The sequence below is a fragment of the Carassius carassius genome, chromosome 34, assembly GCF_963082965.1.
Source record: "Carassius carassius chromosome 34, fCarCar2.1, whole genome shotgun sequence".
In the NCBI taxonomy this organism is placed as follows: domain Eukaryota; kingdom Metazoa; phylum Chordata; class Actinopteri; order Cypriniformes; family Cyprinidae; genus Carassius; species Carassius carassius.
In genome coordinates this window covers 20,693,870-20,711,392 of record NC_081788.1, presented here as the reverse complement: position 1 = coordinate 20,711,392, position 17,523 = coordinate 20,693,870, and the positions used below count along the sequence as shown (strand labels likewise).

The 17,523-nt window shown below is 42.4% G+C and overlaps 1 protein-coding gene across 1 annotated transcript in view; it reads left to right on the top strand.

Annotated features, from left to right (window-relative positions):
- LOC132114696 (neurogenic locus notch homolog protein 2-like) overlaps positions 1–17,523 on the top strand; it is a 73,233-nt gene that overhangs the window by 54,127 nt on the left and 1,583 nt on the right. The window contains exons 26-33 of the mRNA XM_059522967.1: positions 98–448; positions 551–693; positions 791–995; positions 1,326–1,416; positions 1,507–1,660; positions 1,763–2,085; positions 17,092–17,239; positions 17,365–17,462. Of these exons, the coding sequence (XP_059378950.1) occupies positions 98–448; positions 551–693; positions 791–995; positions 1,326–1,416; positions 1,507–1,660; positions 1,763–2,085; positions 17,092–17,239; positions 17,365–17,462 (1,513 nt within the window). The remainder of the gene's footprint in view (positions 1–97; positions 449–550; positions 694–790; positions 996–1,325; positions 1,417–1,506; positions 1,661–1,762; positions 2,086–17,091; positions 17,240–17,364; positions 17,463–17,523) is intronic.

Sequence of the window (17,523 nt, the reverse complement as noted above, 5' to 3'; positions counted from 1 at the left end):
CTGTGAAAAAACATTTAAAAAAAACTAAAGACCGCAAATATATATTTTTCCATTTTATATATAATAATAAATATTTATTACCCTCATTTCTCCTTAGATATGACAGATACTGTGCGGATCATTATGCTAATGGTCATTGTAATCAGGGCTGCAACACAGAAGCATGTGGCTGGGATGGTCTGGACTGTGCCACAGATACTCCTCCCAAGCTGGCTGAAGGTACACTGATTATCGTGGTGCTGCTGCAGCCCGAGGAGCTTTTGGGTGACATTAAGGGTTTCCTGCGCTCTTTGGGGACACTCCTGCACACCAACCTGCGACTTAAGCTGGATGAGCATAAGAGGCCGATGGTGTACCCATACTATGGAAATGAGGAAGATGAAATTCAAAACAAAGTTGCCACTATGAAGCAACGTGGAAAACGAGAGCTGGAGAAGGAGGTTACTGGGTATGTCCCTCACCCAAAAACGAACCTTTTGCTATTTACCTTCATGTTGTGGCGTTTGTATAAATTAACATGGTTATGGATGTCTCCTTGATATATCTTTAGATCAAAAGTTCACCTTGAGATTGACAATCAACAGTGTTCTCAGCACTCGGTCGAATGCATCTCCAGTGCATACCAGGCTGCAGCATTCATAGCCGCAGAGTCCCTGATATCGGAGCTGCCGTACCCAGTCTACTCTGTGGCCAGTAAGTGAACTACCAAAACGGGTCATAGCAAATTAAATTTTAGTTTTCACTGTGTTGTTCCTTCTTTATAAACTTTAACCATCCTCTTCTACCTCAGCTGAAATATGTTCAGAACCCTCCAAGCCTCCTCTCCTGTACCTGGTTGCCGTGGCTGCAGCTATCATCATGCTGATTTTGTTGCTGGGTGTGTTGGCTGCCAAGCGCAAACGCAAGCATGGGACTTTATGGCTTCCTGATGGCTTCCTGGCAAAGAAAGACTGCAAGCGGAGGGAGCCAGTGGGGCAGGATGATTTTGGCATGAAGTAAGTGTGTACCTTACTCCACAACTTTCTCAAGATATTTGCTGCCTTCAAGTTGTCATAGGAAGTTCCTGGTTAATAAATTGGGATTATGTGGCTGTGTGCTTTCAACTGATATTGTACATATTATAGACTTTTTATTATTATTTAAAATGTGTGAGTGGACAATTTCATATTTCTTATTTTATAGCACATATGTGATACAATGAATATTCAGTATGATGCTTTAAAAGCAACAACAGTCAGAATCTTTTTTACACGCTTATGTAAACCTGTTGATTTCAGTTGGCATCTTAAGTCAATCCTTCTTCCTTTATCCTCCCATTTTTTCAGGAGCATGCAAAAGCCACAGGATGGAGGGTTGATGGATGGCAGTTCTACCCATCATTGGTCAGAGGAGGATCATCTAACTATAAAACCTAGGGTAAGAGACAGTACCTCCACAGCCCTGAAGATGACAGTAACAGATCCCTTTGTTTAAAATCAATCTGAATGGACCCCTCCAACCTCACAGATGGAGGATAAGCCATTGCTTCCTGTCGGAGTGGATGGAGGAGTGGACAGGAGAGAGTGGACCCTGCAGCATCACAAAGCCGCTGACATCACACTCACTCCTCCTCAAGCGGACATAGACATGGACAGCCTAGATGTCAATGTTAAAGGACCAGGTTAATAGACAGATTCTTTCTTACAACCTTAGTAGATGAGAAAAGAAGATTTTTGCCCTTTTAAAAGTTTGACTTACTCTGTATTCTCTTTCATGCTTAAAGATGGTTTCACTCCTCTCATGCTGGCATCTCTACGAACTGGCAGCAGCCCCGATTGTGGCAGCATGCTGGGAGATGAGGAGGAGGAAAGTGGAGCTGACGAGCCTGGCACAAACGTCATAACCGACTTAATTGGCCAGGGTGCGTCACTCAATTCCCAGACAGATCGCACTGGAGAGACTGCCCTTCACCTTGCTGCACGATACGCCCGAGCTGATGCCGCCAAGAGACTGCTGGATGCTGGTGCTGATGCCAATGCTCATGATAACATGGGCCGCACACCTCTACATGCGGCTGTGGCGGCAGATGCCCAAGGAGTCTTCCAGGTGAGGGCATGTGCTTTCACTCATGACTGCTAAGCCTAACTTCAATATATATATATATTGTTCATATCAGGGCTGTCACGATATTCGATTTTTCATATTACGGTTATTGTGGCCATAATAATTCACGATATCGATATATCGTGATATCTATAGAAACCTTGGAGGGGAAAAGATAAGTCAAATGATTTTTTACTTTGTTTATTGAGTTTTTCTTTTTCACCCAACGAACATAATATTGATACTGATAAATGCAGGGCACAAGATACTGGCTTTCTCTGTTTTCTTTGCAGCTCCTATAAAATAACAAGAGAGAAAATACTGTCAAGTTCAACAGTATGATGAATAAATATTATTGGTAACACTTTACAATAAGATGTCATTTATTAACAATAATGTATTAACATGAATGAACAACGAACAATACATTACACAATTTATTAATCTTTGTTAATGTTAATAAAAATGGAGTAATTGTTCATGTAAGTTCACAGTGCATTCATGTTTACAAACACAACTTGCGATTTTAATAATTCATTAGTAAATGCTGAAATTAACATGAACTAAGATGAATAAATGCTGTGGAAATATTGTTTATTATTAATGTTATTTATATATGTTAACTAATGTAATTAACTAATGTTAACTAATGAACCTAATTGAAGAATGACCGCAGATGAGGCATTCAGTGCATGGCACTGCGAACAAACTTAACATTTTATAGAGTTAAATGCAGCAAGATCAGTTTTAATTGTGTAACTGTTAATAGATTTGAACAAAGAAATAAAGTGTGACTACGCACAGGCCGTATTGATTGCAAATACAAAAACTAGACGAGTAAAGAAAACGCGTTACTTATTAAAATAATCACCCTTTAATCAAATATATGAACACAGAAAACTGCTGTTAATATAACGTTTCCCATTCTATGACCAGTAAAATAATGGAAACTTACTCTGATGAACACGGCTCTCCTCTGAGTAGCTGCGAGCGCTGTGTCTCTTTCTTGTGTGACAGTGTCAGCGTTAAGGCACAGTACTGCCACCTGGGAGCTCAACCAGGTACTGGCACTGGAGTATTTACATGTGGTGTTATCATAAGAGAACTGTTCATTATGATATTGCGGTTATTGCTAATACCGGTATATCATCACACACTAAATTAACACAATATCTATAATTGTTGCTTTGAATATCATGGTTATCGCCAATACCGGTATATCGCGACACCCCTAGTTCATATATCATAATATATTGTTATCCACCAATTTTTTTAAGAATATTGTCATATAATTGTTTTTTGTTATTTGATATTTGTGTTTTTAGCTGTTCAGATACCTACAGTAGGAGGACAAGCTAAATGGGCTTTAATGCCGCGCATACCGCATTAACTGAATTCAGTTGCGTGTTAAAATAATTCGCTTAACTACCGCCAGGTGGCGCAAAGGGATGAATTTTGAACTGACTGTAATAATAAAATGATGGTTTGTAAACTAAGATGAAAGGACAAGTAAAACATCAATAGCATTATATTATAACATTTTAACATCCTTAAAAACCATTATAAAATTTAAAGTAAGAGTTAATTTAAAAACGTGGAATAGTCTTAGGCTACAGTAAAAATGTAAAAAAAAAGACCTTTAAAAAGTCTTACTGCATGCTATTGTCATTAAACAGTCATTACTAGGTATATATATATATATATATATATATATATATAAACAAACCAGAATAAAAATATAAAATGTTCTAATCCGTGTGTGTTCCTATATATATTCCTATATATATATATATATATAGGAACACACACACACGGATTAAAAAATATATATTTTCATTCTGGTTTACTCTTAGCTAAAAATAAATAAATAAAATCCTTCAAGTTCCATATGAGGAACGAAATGAGAACGGTCCAGCATTAAGACCGCACTAACAGCAATAATTCTTATTAACTGCTATTGTTCTTGATTTTTCAAACTGTCTCCAATTATGCCTTAACTGTGTGAGCAAAAATTGAGTATGGTATATTTCAACTGTTTTATGCGCTGGTGCCTCACGCGCACATATTCATTGTAAACAGCGCAGGTCAGCATGAGCAGCGATCTACTGTGGCATATCTTTGCTCATTATAATATTTTTCTGTCGATACTGAAACACACGTGAACCACAAAGCCTATTTTACCTAATAAATAATAGTTTAGCTGCAAATACGCAACATCACGAATATGGAAACATTTGGATGTGTCCAGAATGAGAGAGGTAAACCCAACAGGTAAGCTAAGTGGATATACTGTATATCAATTTATTTTATTTACTTATTTATTTCGTGTTTATCCCATTTTTTTTCATTGCATATGAAAATTTAAGAATAAAAAAATCCTCCTACCCCCTAAAAATTCTCTTCACATTCACTTGTGCGCTCTTGCGCAATACCTTCCTCTCACGTTGCTCAACTGTGGACGACGTAAAAGTGTTTGATATACAGGTTGCTGTCACATTTTATACATGAATTTGTTAATTAAAAAAAAAAAATCGAATTATTCTGTTAGTTTCATGGTAACATGCAATCAAGGTCTTCTGTTATATAGGCTATATTTAATATTCACTGTGGCATTTTCACCCTTTTAAACTTAAAATTCCATGAGATTTTAAATTCAGTTTAATAGTATTAAAAATTCAGATTTAAACTAGTATAAAAACGCATTAAATTGCTTAAATTATTTCTATAAGTTAAAGTAGCCAATCTTAAAAATGTGTTGTCATGACTTTTTCATCGTAGTTTTTTTTACAGTCTGATAACAAGCTGCATTCGTTTTTCTTTTTTTTATTATTCTTTTTGTTTTAGTTTATTGAAAATAAATTGGCTAAAATAGAAGCAGACACGTTTAAAATAAAACAACCACAAACACGACTAGTCTCGAGGGAAATATAGGTTTTATTATTTTTATAAATCGCAGATCTCACAGACGAAAGTCTTAATATGATCGCACATTAGAAATGTTTGGTGAAATAAAATGTGCACGATAACATTAAGCAAATCTCTTCGCCATCGTCACTCTTTATTATCAAGCAAGAGTTTACGTACAGTTAATGTGTGTGCGTGCGCTGTGCTCGTTGTGGTGTGTGTGTGTGTGACTGACAGACAGCCTCCGCAGCGCACAGACAAACGTCTTAATATAATCGCACATTAGATATGTTTGGTGAGATAAGATGTGCACGATAACATTATTAAGCAAAAATACATAGTACATTATTTTTCTTCCCTTGTTCCAGTACCGAAAGCAGAACCGATAGCGTCAGATCTTACTGATACGGTCTTTCATGATTTAGCCCCGGGGCCAGTTTAATACCGGGTTTCGGTACACATCCCTACTTATACCTGACTTATATTTTTTCCTCTCACAAACTCTGATTTATTTTTTAGCATGTTAAAAAAAAAAAAAAACATGCAGCAAACAGAGTGATGAATCCGTTAAAATTCAACAATAGACGACTTATATATTTTTTACTCTGACAAACTTAATTTATTTTTTAGCGTGTTTAAAAAATCAAAAATAAAATAGGCGATTAATCCGTTAAAATGTTATACTTCAGAGCAGAGCCTGGGCCTAATATAGACTATCCAGGGTTTTTTTTTTTTCATTGCATCTGAAAATGACTTGATCTATTTAACAGCATTAGCTCAATGAAATACGTCTTCCTTCAGGTAGAATGAATGTTTTCCTGCTTGCTAAATGTTGGTCTCATGATCAATAAGTTGTATTCGCCTCAATCTGATTTAGTAAAGTCAAACCGCAGACAGTGAAGCTGCATCACTGAGCGCGAGTCCTGCGCGCTGTGAGGCGGGAACAGAGGATTCCGCTTGGTCTTAAAGCCTTCCACAAACATCCACGATCACAAATAACACTTAATTATTAATTGATGATTTGTTATTATCATTATGGTCTTGTGAAAATAATAATATGGGCTGCGAGAATATAATGAATACAAAGAGTAGTGCTGCTGAGTGCAGGCATGTTTCAGCCCAGTAACACACCGTTCCTCAGAGCCAAAACACAGACCGAATTCTGTTCAGCTGGAGGGGGTTGGGTTTTTGGGGTTAGTTATGTGTGGCTTGTGGGGGTCGAGATAAAGGTGTGAATTGCTCTTTCATATGGACAGTGTCTGGCTCTCTCCGACAGAGAAATGCAACATTCACAGATTGTTGAATGTTGAATATTAATGCGCCCTGTCATTAATGCGAATTAATAATTTTTGCACAAATACTTGCATATGAATATTAATTCACATTTTGCATTACAACGAAAATTATTTTTTACATGCAATTATCCAAAATGAAACCAAACAAGATTTTTAATGAAGATAAAATAAATAAGAATAAAAGCTGCACATCTACCATCCCACCTGCAGTGCAAATCTTGCACATATTTTACACACCTGCATTTAAATGCAGCTGCATTTTTTTTTTTTCATTAAATAATATGAAAGCAAGTAGGGCTGGGTGATAAATCGATTTTATCAATTAACTCGAATTTGTAATTTACATCGGTTTGTTTGAATGAAAATCGGTTTTCTTTTTAACATCCACCGATGCACCACTCAGGCTCCCGTAGTTCAGAGTGGCTCAACCATCCCCCGCGAGTCTGACAGAGACACGCCGCCGAGCAAAGGATGAGCTGAGCGGTGTGATTCTGACTGGAGCCTCCATCACGAGTACAATTCATGCCAACAGCCCGTAATATAACTGCATATTCAGCAAGAATTCATGTTAAACATATTTAGCTATGGCTTGATCAGGTTATAATGACTGCAATAGTCGAGCAGGATGTTAAAGGCTATATGAGTTTGTCTGTTTCTTTTACTGATTATTTTCGGGTTAAAGCATGATTTAAACAGATAAAGCACATTCACACGCAATCGCTTTAGCAATAATGCATTCAAACAAATGTAATCTTACAGCGCTACTACATTATCAGTAGGCTATTTGATTTTGAAATCTTGAAGAAATTAATCGATCTGTTTAGATAAAATAACTGACAAAAATGTACTGTTATTTTCCTCACAAACAAAATTTGCACAGCTGATGGGCTAGTATTAACAAAAAATAAATAATAATAAAAAATAATATATAATAAAAAATAATAATAAAATAAAATAAAGTTCTTTCCAGCATTAAGGTAATAACATCACAGTTCCCTTTCGAGAGTACTCTCGTACTGCGTAAGCTAGCTTACGCTATGGGAAAAGGTCCCCTTTTCTCGAGAATATGAAGCCAAAAATTATCCTTAATTTTTAAATAATGTAAAACGCAGTGCTGCAGCACAGCAGACCCAAGCGAAGCGGCTCGCGCGCTTATTGGCTGTGCTGCGGCAACTGCAGCAACCTATGGTGAGGCGGCGGAGAGTAACGAACCAATGGGGGCGCTTCGCGCCCATTGGACGTCAGAGCGCGCCAAAATAGGCGTGGCTGGAACTATATAAGCCACCGCTTCACCATAGGGATCAGATTTCATCTCCTTCAGCGATCTCACCTGCACTTCGCTGTCTTCTCCGGAGAAGCCTCTACACGCCGTCGAAAAGCCTCTCAGCGGGATAGCACTGTAACGCAGATCTGAGGACGCCGGCTCGTGCTTCATCTCGACGCCGCCTTCAGCACTCGCTTCCTGCTGCGCCATCCGGCGTGACTATATCCTTTTCAAAGCTAGTGTGTTTGCCGCTGCATCACACTTTTTTCCTCCAGAATTCGAGGCGTTGTTTCAAATGCCTCGGGCCTGCGCTTCCTGCCGAGGCCCTCTGCCCAGCGAGGACCGCCACATCATCTGTGTCTCCTGCCTGGGCCGCGAGCATGCTGAGAGCGCACTCTTCAAGGGCGGCTGCCCTGAGTGCGACGACATGGCTATATCGACCCTGCGGGCTCGATTAGCTCAAACCAGCCACGATGCTCCACCCGCTCCGCCTCTTCTCTCTCAAGTGCCGCGTAAGAAACGCCGCGATCAGAGAATGCCTGAGCATACTGCTACACGCGAGCTCACGCCGGAACACTCCCCGCGTGCCTCGCCCGCTCTCTCTCCTTCGCCTGTCCTCTTCGTGGACGAGCAGCGCCAGTCCCTGCTCACCAGCGCCCCCTTCTCCTTCGGAGCGCCTGAGGCGGAAGAGGACAGACACGACAGCCTTTCTCTCGCCGCGTCCAGTAGTGAGGAATGGTCGGGCTCCATTGCGGACCCCCCCCCCCCTCTACAGCACCCAGCTTCACCGGTCAACGCGCCGATATCGACGCGGAGCTTACTCGCGTGCTTACAAGGGCTGTCAGCGACCTTCAGCTCGACTGGTCTCCTCCAGACGAGCCCGCTAAAAGCAGGCTGGATGAATGGTTCCTGCAGGGGCGCCCTTCGGCCCCTCCGCAAAGAAACGCCCCCTTCTTCCCGGAAGTTCACAATGAACTCACGAAGTCGTGGAAAGCCCCATTCTCCGCACGCTTGAAGACTTCTGTCTCGTCAGCGCTCTCCTCTGTCGACGGCGCCCGAGACCACGGTTACGAGAGCCTCCCCCCTCTCGAGGAGGCTATTGCTGCACACCTCTGCCCGCCCTCAGCCGCTGGATGGCGGTCGAAGCCTGTGCATCCATCCAAGCCGTGCCGCACCACCTCAGCTCTCGCTGGCCGAGCTTACACCTCCGCTGGTCAAGCTGCTTCGGCTCTACACACCATGGCTGTGCTGCAGGTTTTTCAGGCCAGACTTCTCCGTAACCTGGACGAGTCTGCCCCAGATACCTATGACTTTAAAGATCTCCGCAGCGCTACTGATCTAGCCCTGCGTGCGACAAAGACCACAGCACAAGCGATCGGCCGAAGCATGGCAAGCCTCGCTGTCTTAGAGCGGCACCTCTGGCTCACGCTCACGGAGATGAAAGACGCCGACAAATCCGCCTTTCTCGACTCTCCTATCTCGCCTTCCGGCCTCTTTGGCCAGTCGGTTAAGGGTTTCGCTGAACGCTTCACTGAGGCTCAGAAAACGTCACAGGCAATGAGACACTTCCTGCCGAAACGCTCTAGCTCTGCTTCGGGACGCCGTAGAAATGCGCCGCCCCCTCAGACCTCGAAGCCATCGCAGCCAGACTTACAGTCTCGCCCAGCGACCAAAACCCAGCACCGCTCTCGCTCTACGAGCCGCAAACCGCCAGAGAGACGGGGACCTCGGCCCAGGATTGTGCTGAACCCCGAGCCTCCGAAGCCCTCCTGACCTTCGGGCTGAAAAGACCGTGGTTAAGTCCCGCTGCGGCCGGACCACCACACAAGAAACCTCACATGCTTCCTCCAATCCCCTCACTAAAGGTGGTTGGAGATGTCTATACTGCAGTAAACGAGCCTGTTACAATGCACGCACGACTGCACACAAACGCCGTTTTCATGGCGACCTCAATAAAGCACAAAAAGAGCTTTTTCTATGTAGGCAGTGTGCCCACTACACAGTACGCACCCCTACATGTATACACACTCCCCCAAGTGTCACAAAGACTCACTCGGGTCTCCTTTCATGCCCACCTTCCCGCTCGCGCCGGAGGTGCTCTAAATGTAGCGCGCGTGCCCACTTCTCAGTGCGCAACCCTACAGATGAGCGCTGTCACCACAGTGTCACAAGCACAGCATACTCGAGCTACTGGTCCCCTCATAACAGGCGGCCAGTGCCCGAAGCACATTCAACCCATAGCCGCACGAGCCGCTGCATGGCAGGCCATCCCCGGCATATCAAATTGGGTTTTGAATATAATAAAACGAGGTTACTCGCTCCAGTTCGCTCGCAGACCGCCGCGCTTTCGCGCCGTGGTTGAAACGAAAGTGAAAAGCGAAATGACACACGTCCTTCACGCCGAACTGATAAACCTTCTTGCAAAAGGGGCGATAGAAACTGTCCCCCCTGCGCAGCGCGAGTCAGGCTTTTACAGCCGCTACTTCCTCGTACCAAAAAAGGATGGCGGTCTCAGACCCATCCTAGATCTCAGACGTTTGAACAAAGCGCTTATGACGCGATCGTTCAAAATGTTAACTACCAAACAAATACTCGCGCAAATTCGCCCGAGGGATTGGTTTTTCTCAGTGGATCTGAAAGACGCTTACTTTCACATTCAAATAGCACCCCATCACAGGCCATTCTTGAGATTCGCCTTCGAGGGGCAGACTTATCAGTACATGGTTCTTCCATTCGGCCTCTCCGTAGCGCCCCGTACGTTTACACGGTGCATGGATGCCGCTCTCGCACCCCTGAGAATGCGGGGAGTGCGAGTATTGAACTACCTCGACGACTGGCTAGTTTTAGCCCATTCCGAGGAACTACTGACGACACACAGATCCTGGATCCTCAGCCATTTAGAATGCCTGGGTCTCACGATCAACACTGTCAAGAGCGCTCTGTCTCCCAGCCAGAGGATTTCCTTTTTGGGGATAGACATAGACTCTGTGACATGTACAGCGCGTCTGACGTCACAGCGCGCTCTCACTATTCAGCATTTAGCCGTGTCGTTCAAAGCCGGGTCTCTTTACCCGCTCAAACGATTTCAGGAAATGCTAGGTCTGATGGCATCAGCCTCTGCGGTTCTCAAACTGGGCCTGCTGCGCATGCGCCCACTACAGCGCTGGCTGAGAGACCGTGTTCCAGCGCGCGCCTGGATTTCCGGCCGCGCGCGCATCAGGGTGACCCACGGCTGCATCACAGCTCTGGCCCCTTGGAAAATAGCCAACTGGTATCAGTTAGGCGTAAGCACGGGCGCTGTCTCGAAATGGAAAGTAGTCTCGACAGATGCATCCAACCTCGGTTGGGGCGCCCTGTACGAGGGCAGGTCTGCCTCCGGCCTCTGGTCGAGCCCGGAGCGACTGTTACACATAAACTGTCTGGAGATGATAGCGGTCGAACTATCCCTGAAAGCTTTCCTCCCATTTTTAAAGGGCCACCACGTTCTGGTCAGATCAGACAGCATGTCAGTGGTGGCCTACATAAATCGCCAGGGTGGTGTCAGGTCAGAAACCTTGCACACCCTGACCGAGCGTCTTCTGACATGGGCACATTACAATCTGCGCTCGCTAAAGGCAGCGCATGTACCTGGCATCCTGAACCGGGGCCCGGACATGCTTTCCAGGGTGAATGTTCCCCCTGGGGAGTGGTCTCTTCACCCACAGACGGTTCAGTTGATGTGGAGCATCTTCGGCAGGGCAGAGGTCGACCTCTTCGCCTCAGAAGACAACGCTCATTGCCCAATATATTTTTCAAAGAGCAGGGACGCGCTGGCCCTCGATTGGCCCAGACGCCCGCTTTATGCCTTCCCACCGGTCGCGATGCTACCGCAGGTCATCGATCGGGTCAGGAAGAGCAGATGTGCTATGCTGCTAGTAGCCCCACTCTGGACGACCCAACCTTGGTTCTCCGAGCTGATGCAGCTGTCCAGTACAGCCCCATGGCCAATACCGCTGCGGAAAGATCTCCTCACGCAGCTGAAGGGCGCGCTCTGGCATCCCCACCCCGAACTTTGGGCCCTTCATGTATGGCCCCTCAACGGGTACCCGGGAACCTCCCTGAGGGAGTGTTAAGGACCATTACGGAAGCCAGAGCGCCCTCAACCAGGCGCCTATACGCGCAGAAATGGTCAGTGTTCTCCACCTGGTGCAGGACACGGAACCTAGATACTCTCCTTCCTACAGGAGCGTTTAGATGCGGGCAGATCCCCGTCTACGCTCAAAGTGTATGTGGCAGCCATTGCAGCTTCTCATGCTCCGGTGGCCGGCCTATCACTGGGAAAAAACGAACTGGTCATTCGTTTCCTTAAGGGAGCTCGTCGGATGAACCCTCCCCGACCCCCTTCAATCCCTTCCTGGGACCTGTCTACGGTCCTAGAGGCCTTAAAGGGCCCCCCTTTTGAACCGCTTCAGTCTGTCGATATGAAGCTTCTTTCGTTCAAAACCGCTTTTCTACTGGCTCTGGCCTCAGTCAAGCGAGTGGGGGATTTACATGCGCTATCTGTAAGCGCTGACTGTCTCGAGTTTGGGCCTAATGACTCCAGAGTCATTCTCAGACCAAGACACGGCTATGTCCCCAAGGTGCTCTCAACACCGTTCAGAGCGCAGGTCATCTCGCTGTCAGCCCTTTCCTCGCAAAGCGACGAAAGCAACGCGAGCTTCATCTGCCCCGTCAGGGCTCTTAAAACCTATATTGCGCGCTCCGCCTTATTCAGGAGGTCGGACCAGCTCTTCATATGCTTTGGTGGGCGCACCCGAGGTCTCGCCACCACGAAGCAAAGCCTATCGCGATGGATAGTAGACACTATCTCGCTGGCTTACAAATCTAAGGGCCTTCACTGCCCGTTCGGCATCAGAGCCCATTCCACCCGAGGTATGGCCTCGTCATGGGCGTGGTCCTGCGGGATACCACTGGATGATATCTGTGCGGCGGCAGGCTGGGCCTCTCCGTCCACATTTATTAGATTCTATAATCTGCAAGTCCCTGCCCTGCAGGCCAGGGTACTTTCTATATAGACGTGCTAAGCCTTATCACGTCCCCCTTTTTTCGTTCCCTATATAAAGCTCACTAAGGTTGGCTGTTGGGACTGGGATTTCTCCTGCTATAAAGCCCCGAGCTCTCGCCTCGGGCTGTGACAGGTCGAAGTTCCCGAGCACGCACGGCGTTTTACATTGTGTTCCCATAGCATAAGCTAGCTTATGCAGTACGAGAGTACTCTCGAAAGGGAACGTACTCGGTTACTAACGTAACCTCGGTTCCCTGAGATGAGGGAACGAGTACTGCGTAACCTGCCGTGCTATGTGCTCGGACCGGGTGATCGCTTCAGTCGATTTAAAACCTGATCCCTATGGTGAAGCGGTGGCTTATATAGTTCCAGCCACGCCTATTTTGGCGCGCTCTGACGTCCAATGGGCGCGAAGCGCCCCCATTGGTTCGTTACTCTCCGCCGCCTCACCATAGGTTGCTGCAGTTGCCGCAGCACAGCCAATAAGCGCGCGAGCCGCTTCGCTTGGGTCTGCTGTGCTGCAGCACTGCGTTTTACATTATTTAAAAATTAAGGATAATTTTTGGCTTCATATTCTCGAGAAAAGGGGACCTTTTCCCATAGCGTAAGCTAGCTTACGCAGTACTCGTTCCCTCATCTCAGGGAACCGAGGTTACGTTAGTAACCGAGTACGTTTTTTATCATCTTGTCTCAGTTATAAGTTTATAACTATATTAAAACTTGTTTTGAAAAATTTCTTTGTCATTTGAATATTGATTTTAAAATCGATTTAAATCATAAATCGGATTTTTTTTTTTTTTTTAGGCCATATGCTATCGCCCAGCACTAAAAGCAAGTAAAGAAGGCTCCCTTTAAAATCACTTATGTTGTAAGTTAATGAATCTCTTTTTACATCATGTGTATTTTGTTGATTATAATGAGAGAACTTGAGTGTAATCGTGAGGACGTTTTATTAATCCGTCTTTAGAGTTTCAAAGATTTAATCGTGCAGGTTTAATTTTATTAATTTCTTGTTTTAGGCTAATTAGGCATAAATAATGGGAAAGAAATTACAGTGCTTCATGTTTAAACATGCAACAATTTCTTAATCAGTTTACAGACAAATGTTTTTTCCCCAATAAGTTAAAGGACAGGTAACGAATAACAAAAATGCATGTTGTTTTATTAAAGGAAAAAATATATTTATATTGAAAATATAAATTAAAATATAGGCATAATATATGAAAATATTGACATTTTGCATATTAATCCATGAAGCCAACCCCCCTAAAATAGGCTACCACTTTTAATGCTCCGATGCAAAGTAAACCACAATTTCTTTTGAATAGTATAACGCATAATTAATATAATATAAATAATACTGCACACCTTTTAAATGTATCAAATCTAAAATATGGTTTAATACCATGTAGATTAGAGAAAATATAATCACAGGTTCACGCACAGGCTTGACATTTATCCTGCTTGAATTCATTCTAAGAAATGCACATAACTTCATAAGTACCAAACTTTCGTCTGTGGATATTAAATATTAAATATTTTAACTACAGTGTTTTTCTTTCATTTTCCCTGACTGAAGCTGTCAAATCTAACACATCAGTGAGGCAAAACTGACGTCTATTAGCGAAAATGTGCTTTGATGCGCTTGTTTGATAACTTGTGGTTAAAGCGCCACTCAGCGGTCAAAGGCTGCAAATGCACTTTATACCGCCGCAGCATGGACAAGCATGGACAACATGCTGTCAGCATGGACAACAGCTGTCATGGATGTTTTGCAGAATTGATAAATAACGAAAAATAATTTTAATTTGTTAGGCTATTTTATCTACAGCTCATTAAAGGTGGAATTCTTTAGTGGAATGAAGTAGCATCAAGATGATATTTATTTAAATGAATTCAAATGAATTAATGAGAGAAAAAGAGAAAGCGCGCGTGAAGCTAGTGAACAAGGGAAGTTATCATGTCATTGCTAAGAAATATGATGTAGGTTTAGAGAAGTTATTAATTCACATGGCAGGAGTTGAAAACATCTCCTGAATGTCCAATTTCTTACCTAGCCTATATAAAGAATCCATCTAAATAAAATGCGTGTGCATGCATGTCTGGCAAAACTGTCGCCCTCACATTGGGAGTTCTGTGGGAATTCGGATATGTGTGTTAAGATGTAGGTAGGATGTCCAGATATTGGATATGTATCCGATAAAATTCCACATTTGGAAGTGGCTCAGTTTGGATGCGAAAATATCGTATCGCGTCTAGATTTTTGTCTTTAAATGTGTGCAACAAATTCTGATCTGTGACAGATGTGAGCAGATGTGAGCAAAATATATATATATATATATACAGATTTATCTCAATAAATTAGAATGTCGTGGGAAAGTTCATTTATTTCAGTAATTCAACTCAAATTGTGAAACTCGTTTGTTAAATAAATTCAATGCACACAGACTGAAGTAGTTTAATTCTTTGGTTCTTTTAATTGTGATGATTTTGGCTCACATTTGACAAAAACCCATTAATTCACTATCTCAACAAATTCACTAATAATGAAATAAATGAACTTTTCCACGACATTCTAATTTATTGAGATGCACCTGTATATGTGTGTGTGTGTGTATATATATATATATACATATATATATATATATATATATATATATATATATATATATATATTAGGGGTGTAACGATACGCGTATTCGTATTGAACCGTTCGGTACGAGGCTTTCGGTTCGGTACGCGGTACGCATTATAGACCGAACGGTTCGTTGGACTAATTAATTATATTTGGAAAAAAAAAAAATTGTGAAATATAATGATATGCGTTCAACAAGGTAGCCCAATAACCCAAACAACGTAACAGGCAACGCCCCTGACACCCCGAAGAAGAAAAACACACCAACTTATATGTTTATGTTAGGCTACTCAGTCAGGCGCTCGCTCACTCAGTATGCGCTGAAGGCTCGTTGCAAAATGGCCAATGCGTTTAACAGACCAGAAAAAGAAGATCCTCCAATAACCAACAGGTCTGGTGTTTGGGTGCACTTTGGATTCCCTGTAAGCTATAATGGTGATGGCAAGAGAGTGGTGGATAAAAAAAAACAACGATATGTCGCATCTAGGGTACACCAGCGGGAATACAACAAAAAAAAAAAAAACACCAGCGGGAATACTTGAAACATGTCAACTCATTTACGCCGACATCACCGTAGTGTGTCAGTACCTGGAAAAAGACGAAAAAAAGGAGAAACATACACGCAACAAACTATACCCGCAGCATTTGGACACACATTTCCAACGGATTCAAACAGGGCAAAAGACATCACCACGGTGATTGGTAGGCTACATTTACGTTATAGCCGCGGATATGAGACCTTACTATTTACCATTCATTCTATCATCACCATTATAGCTTACAGGGAATCCAAAGTGCACCCAAACACCAGACCTGTTGGTTATTGGAGGATCTTCTATTTCTGGTCTGTTAAACGCATTAGCCATTTTGCAACGAGCCTTCATCGTGTATTACTGAGTGAGCGAGCGCCTTACTCTGTAGTGGAAAACGTAGGTTTTAAGAACATGCTTAATGTAATTGAGCCCCGTTACAATATTGCTTCACGAGCCCATTTCAGACAGACCGTAATTCCTGCTTTGTTCCAAAAAACATAAGCCCTATAGAGAACCAATTGAGTAAAAACACACTCAATATAAAGAGTTATAGAGTTCCATATAAAAAGTTACATCTTTGTATTTGTTCATAACTACTACAATAATATAACATTTTCATTTTTTTTATAAGGAGCTGTTTTTGTTCTATACAGTATGCTGCTAAGAAAACACTATAGAAGATGGGTAAAGAATAGCTCCATCATTGTTCAATGTAAAAAAAAAAAAAACATACTTTGTTAGTTTTAATGAATAAAAATTTTTTTAAAAATCAAGGAAATTTATCTGCCAATTTTTTCTTTTTGCTGTATCTAAAACGTACCGAACCGTACCGAACTGAACCGTGACACCAGTGTATCCTATCGAACCGAACCGTGAATTTTGTGAACCGTTACCCCCCCCTAATATATATATATATATATATATATACATACATACATATATATATATATATATATATATATATATATATATATATATATTAGGGGTGTACTGTATATATACAGTATATATATATATACAATATATATATATATATATATATATATATATATACTGTATATATATATGTATATATATATATATATATATATATATATATATACATACATATATATATATATATATATATATATATATATACATATATATATACAGTATATATATATATATATATATATATATATATACACACACACACATGCATACATACTCAGATACTGTAGTTTGCAGATTTATATTTTTCTTTTCTCTGTGTATTCATGGTTTGTGAAAATGTTTTCAGATATTTTGTTTGCACATACCAATCATTACTGTTTTGTGTTTTTGAACTCCAGATTCTCATCCGTAACCGTGCCACAGATCTTGATGCCCGTATGAATGACGGCACCACGCCACTCATCTTAGCAGCCAGACTGGCAGTGGAGGGCATGGTGGAGGAGCTGGTGCACTGTCATGCAGATGTCAATGCTGTGGATGACCATGGTAAGATGAAAACACATATGAACTTGCATCAAAGAAAATAACTTTGTTGATAAATGGAAAGGAAATACATTTTAGACATAAAAAGGATACCTTGGTTAATCTCATTGCTCTCATGTCATCCTCAGGCAAGTCAGCTTTGCACTGGGCTGCTGCTGTTAATAATGTAGACGCCACTCTAGTGCTACTGAAGAATGGAGCCAATCGGGACATGCAGGACAACAAGGTACTTGTTCCTGTCTATTTGTTTATGTGTATGTTAAATTACTTTTTGAGTACACAGATGT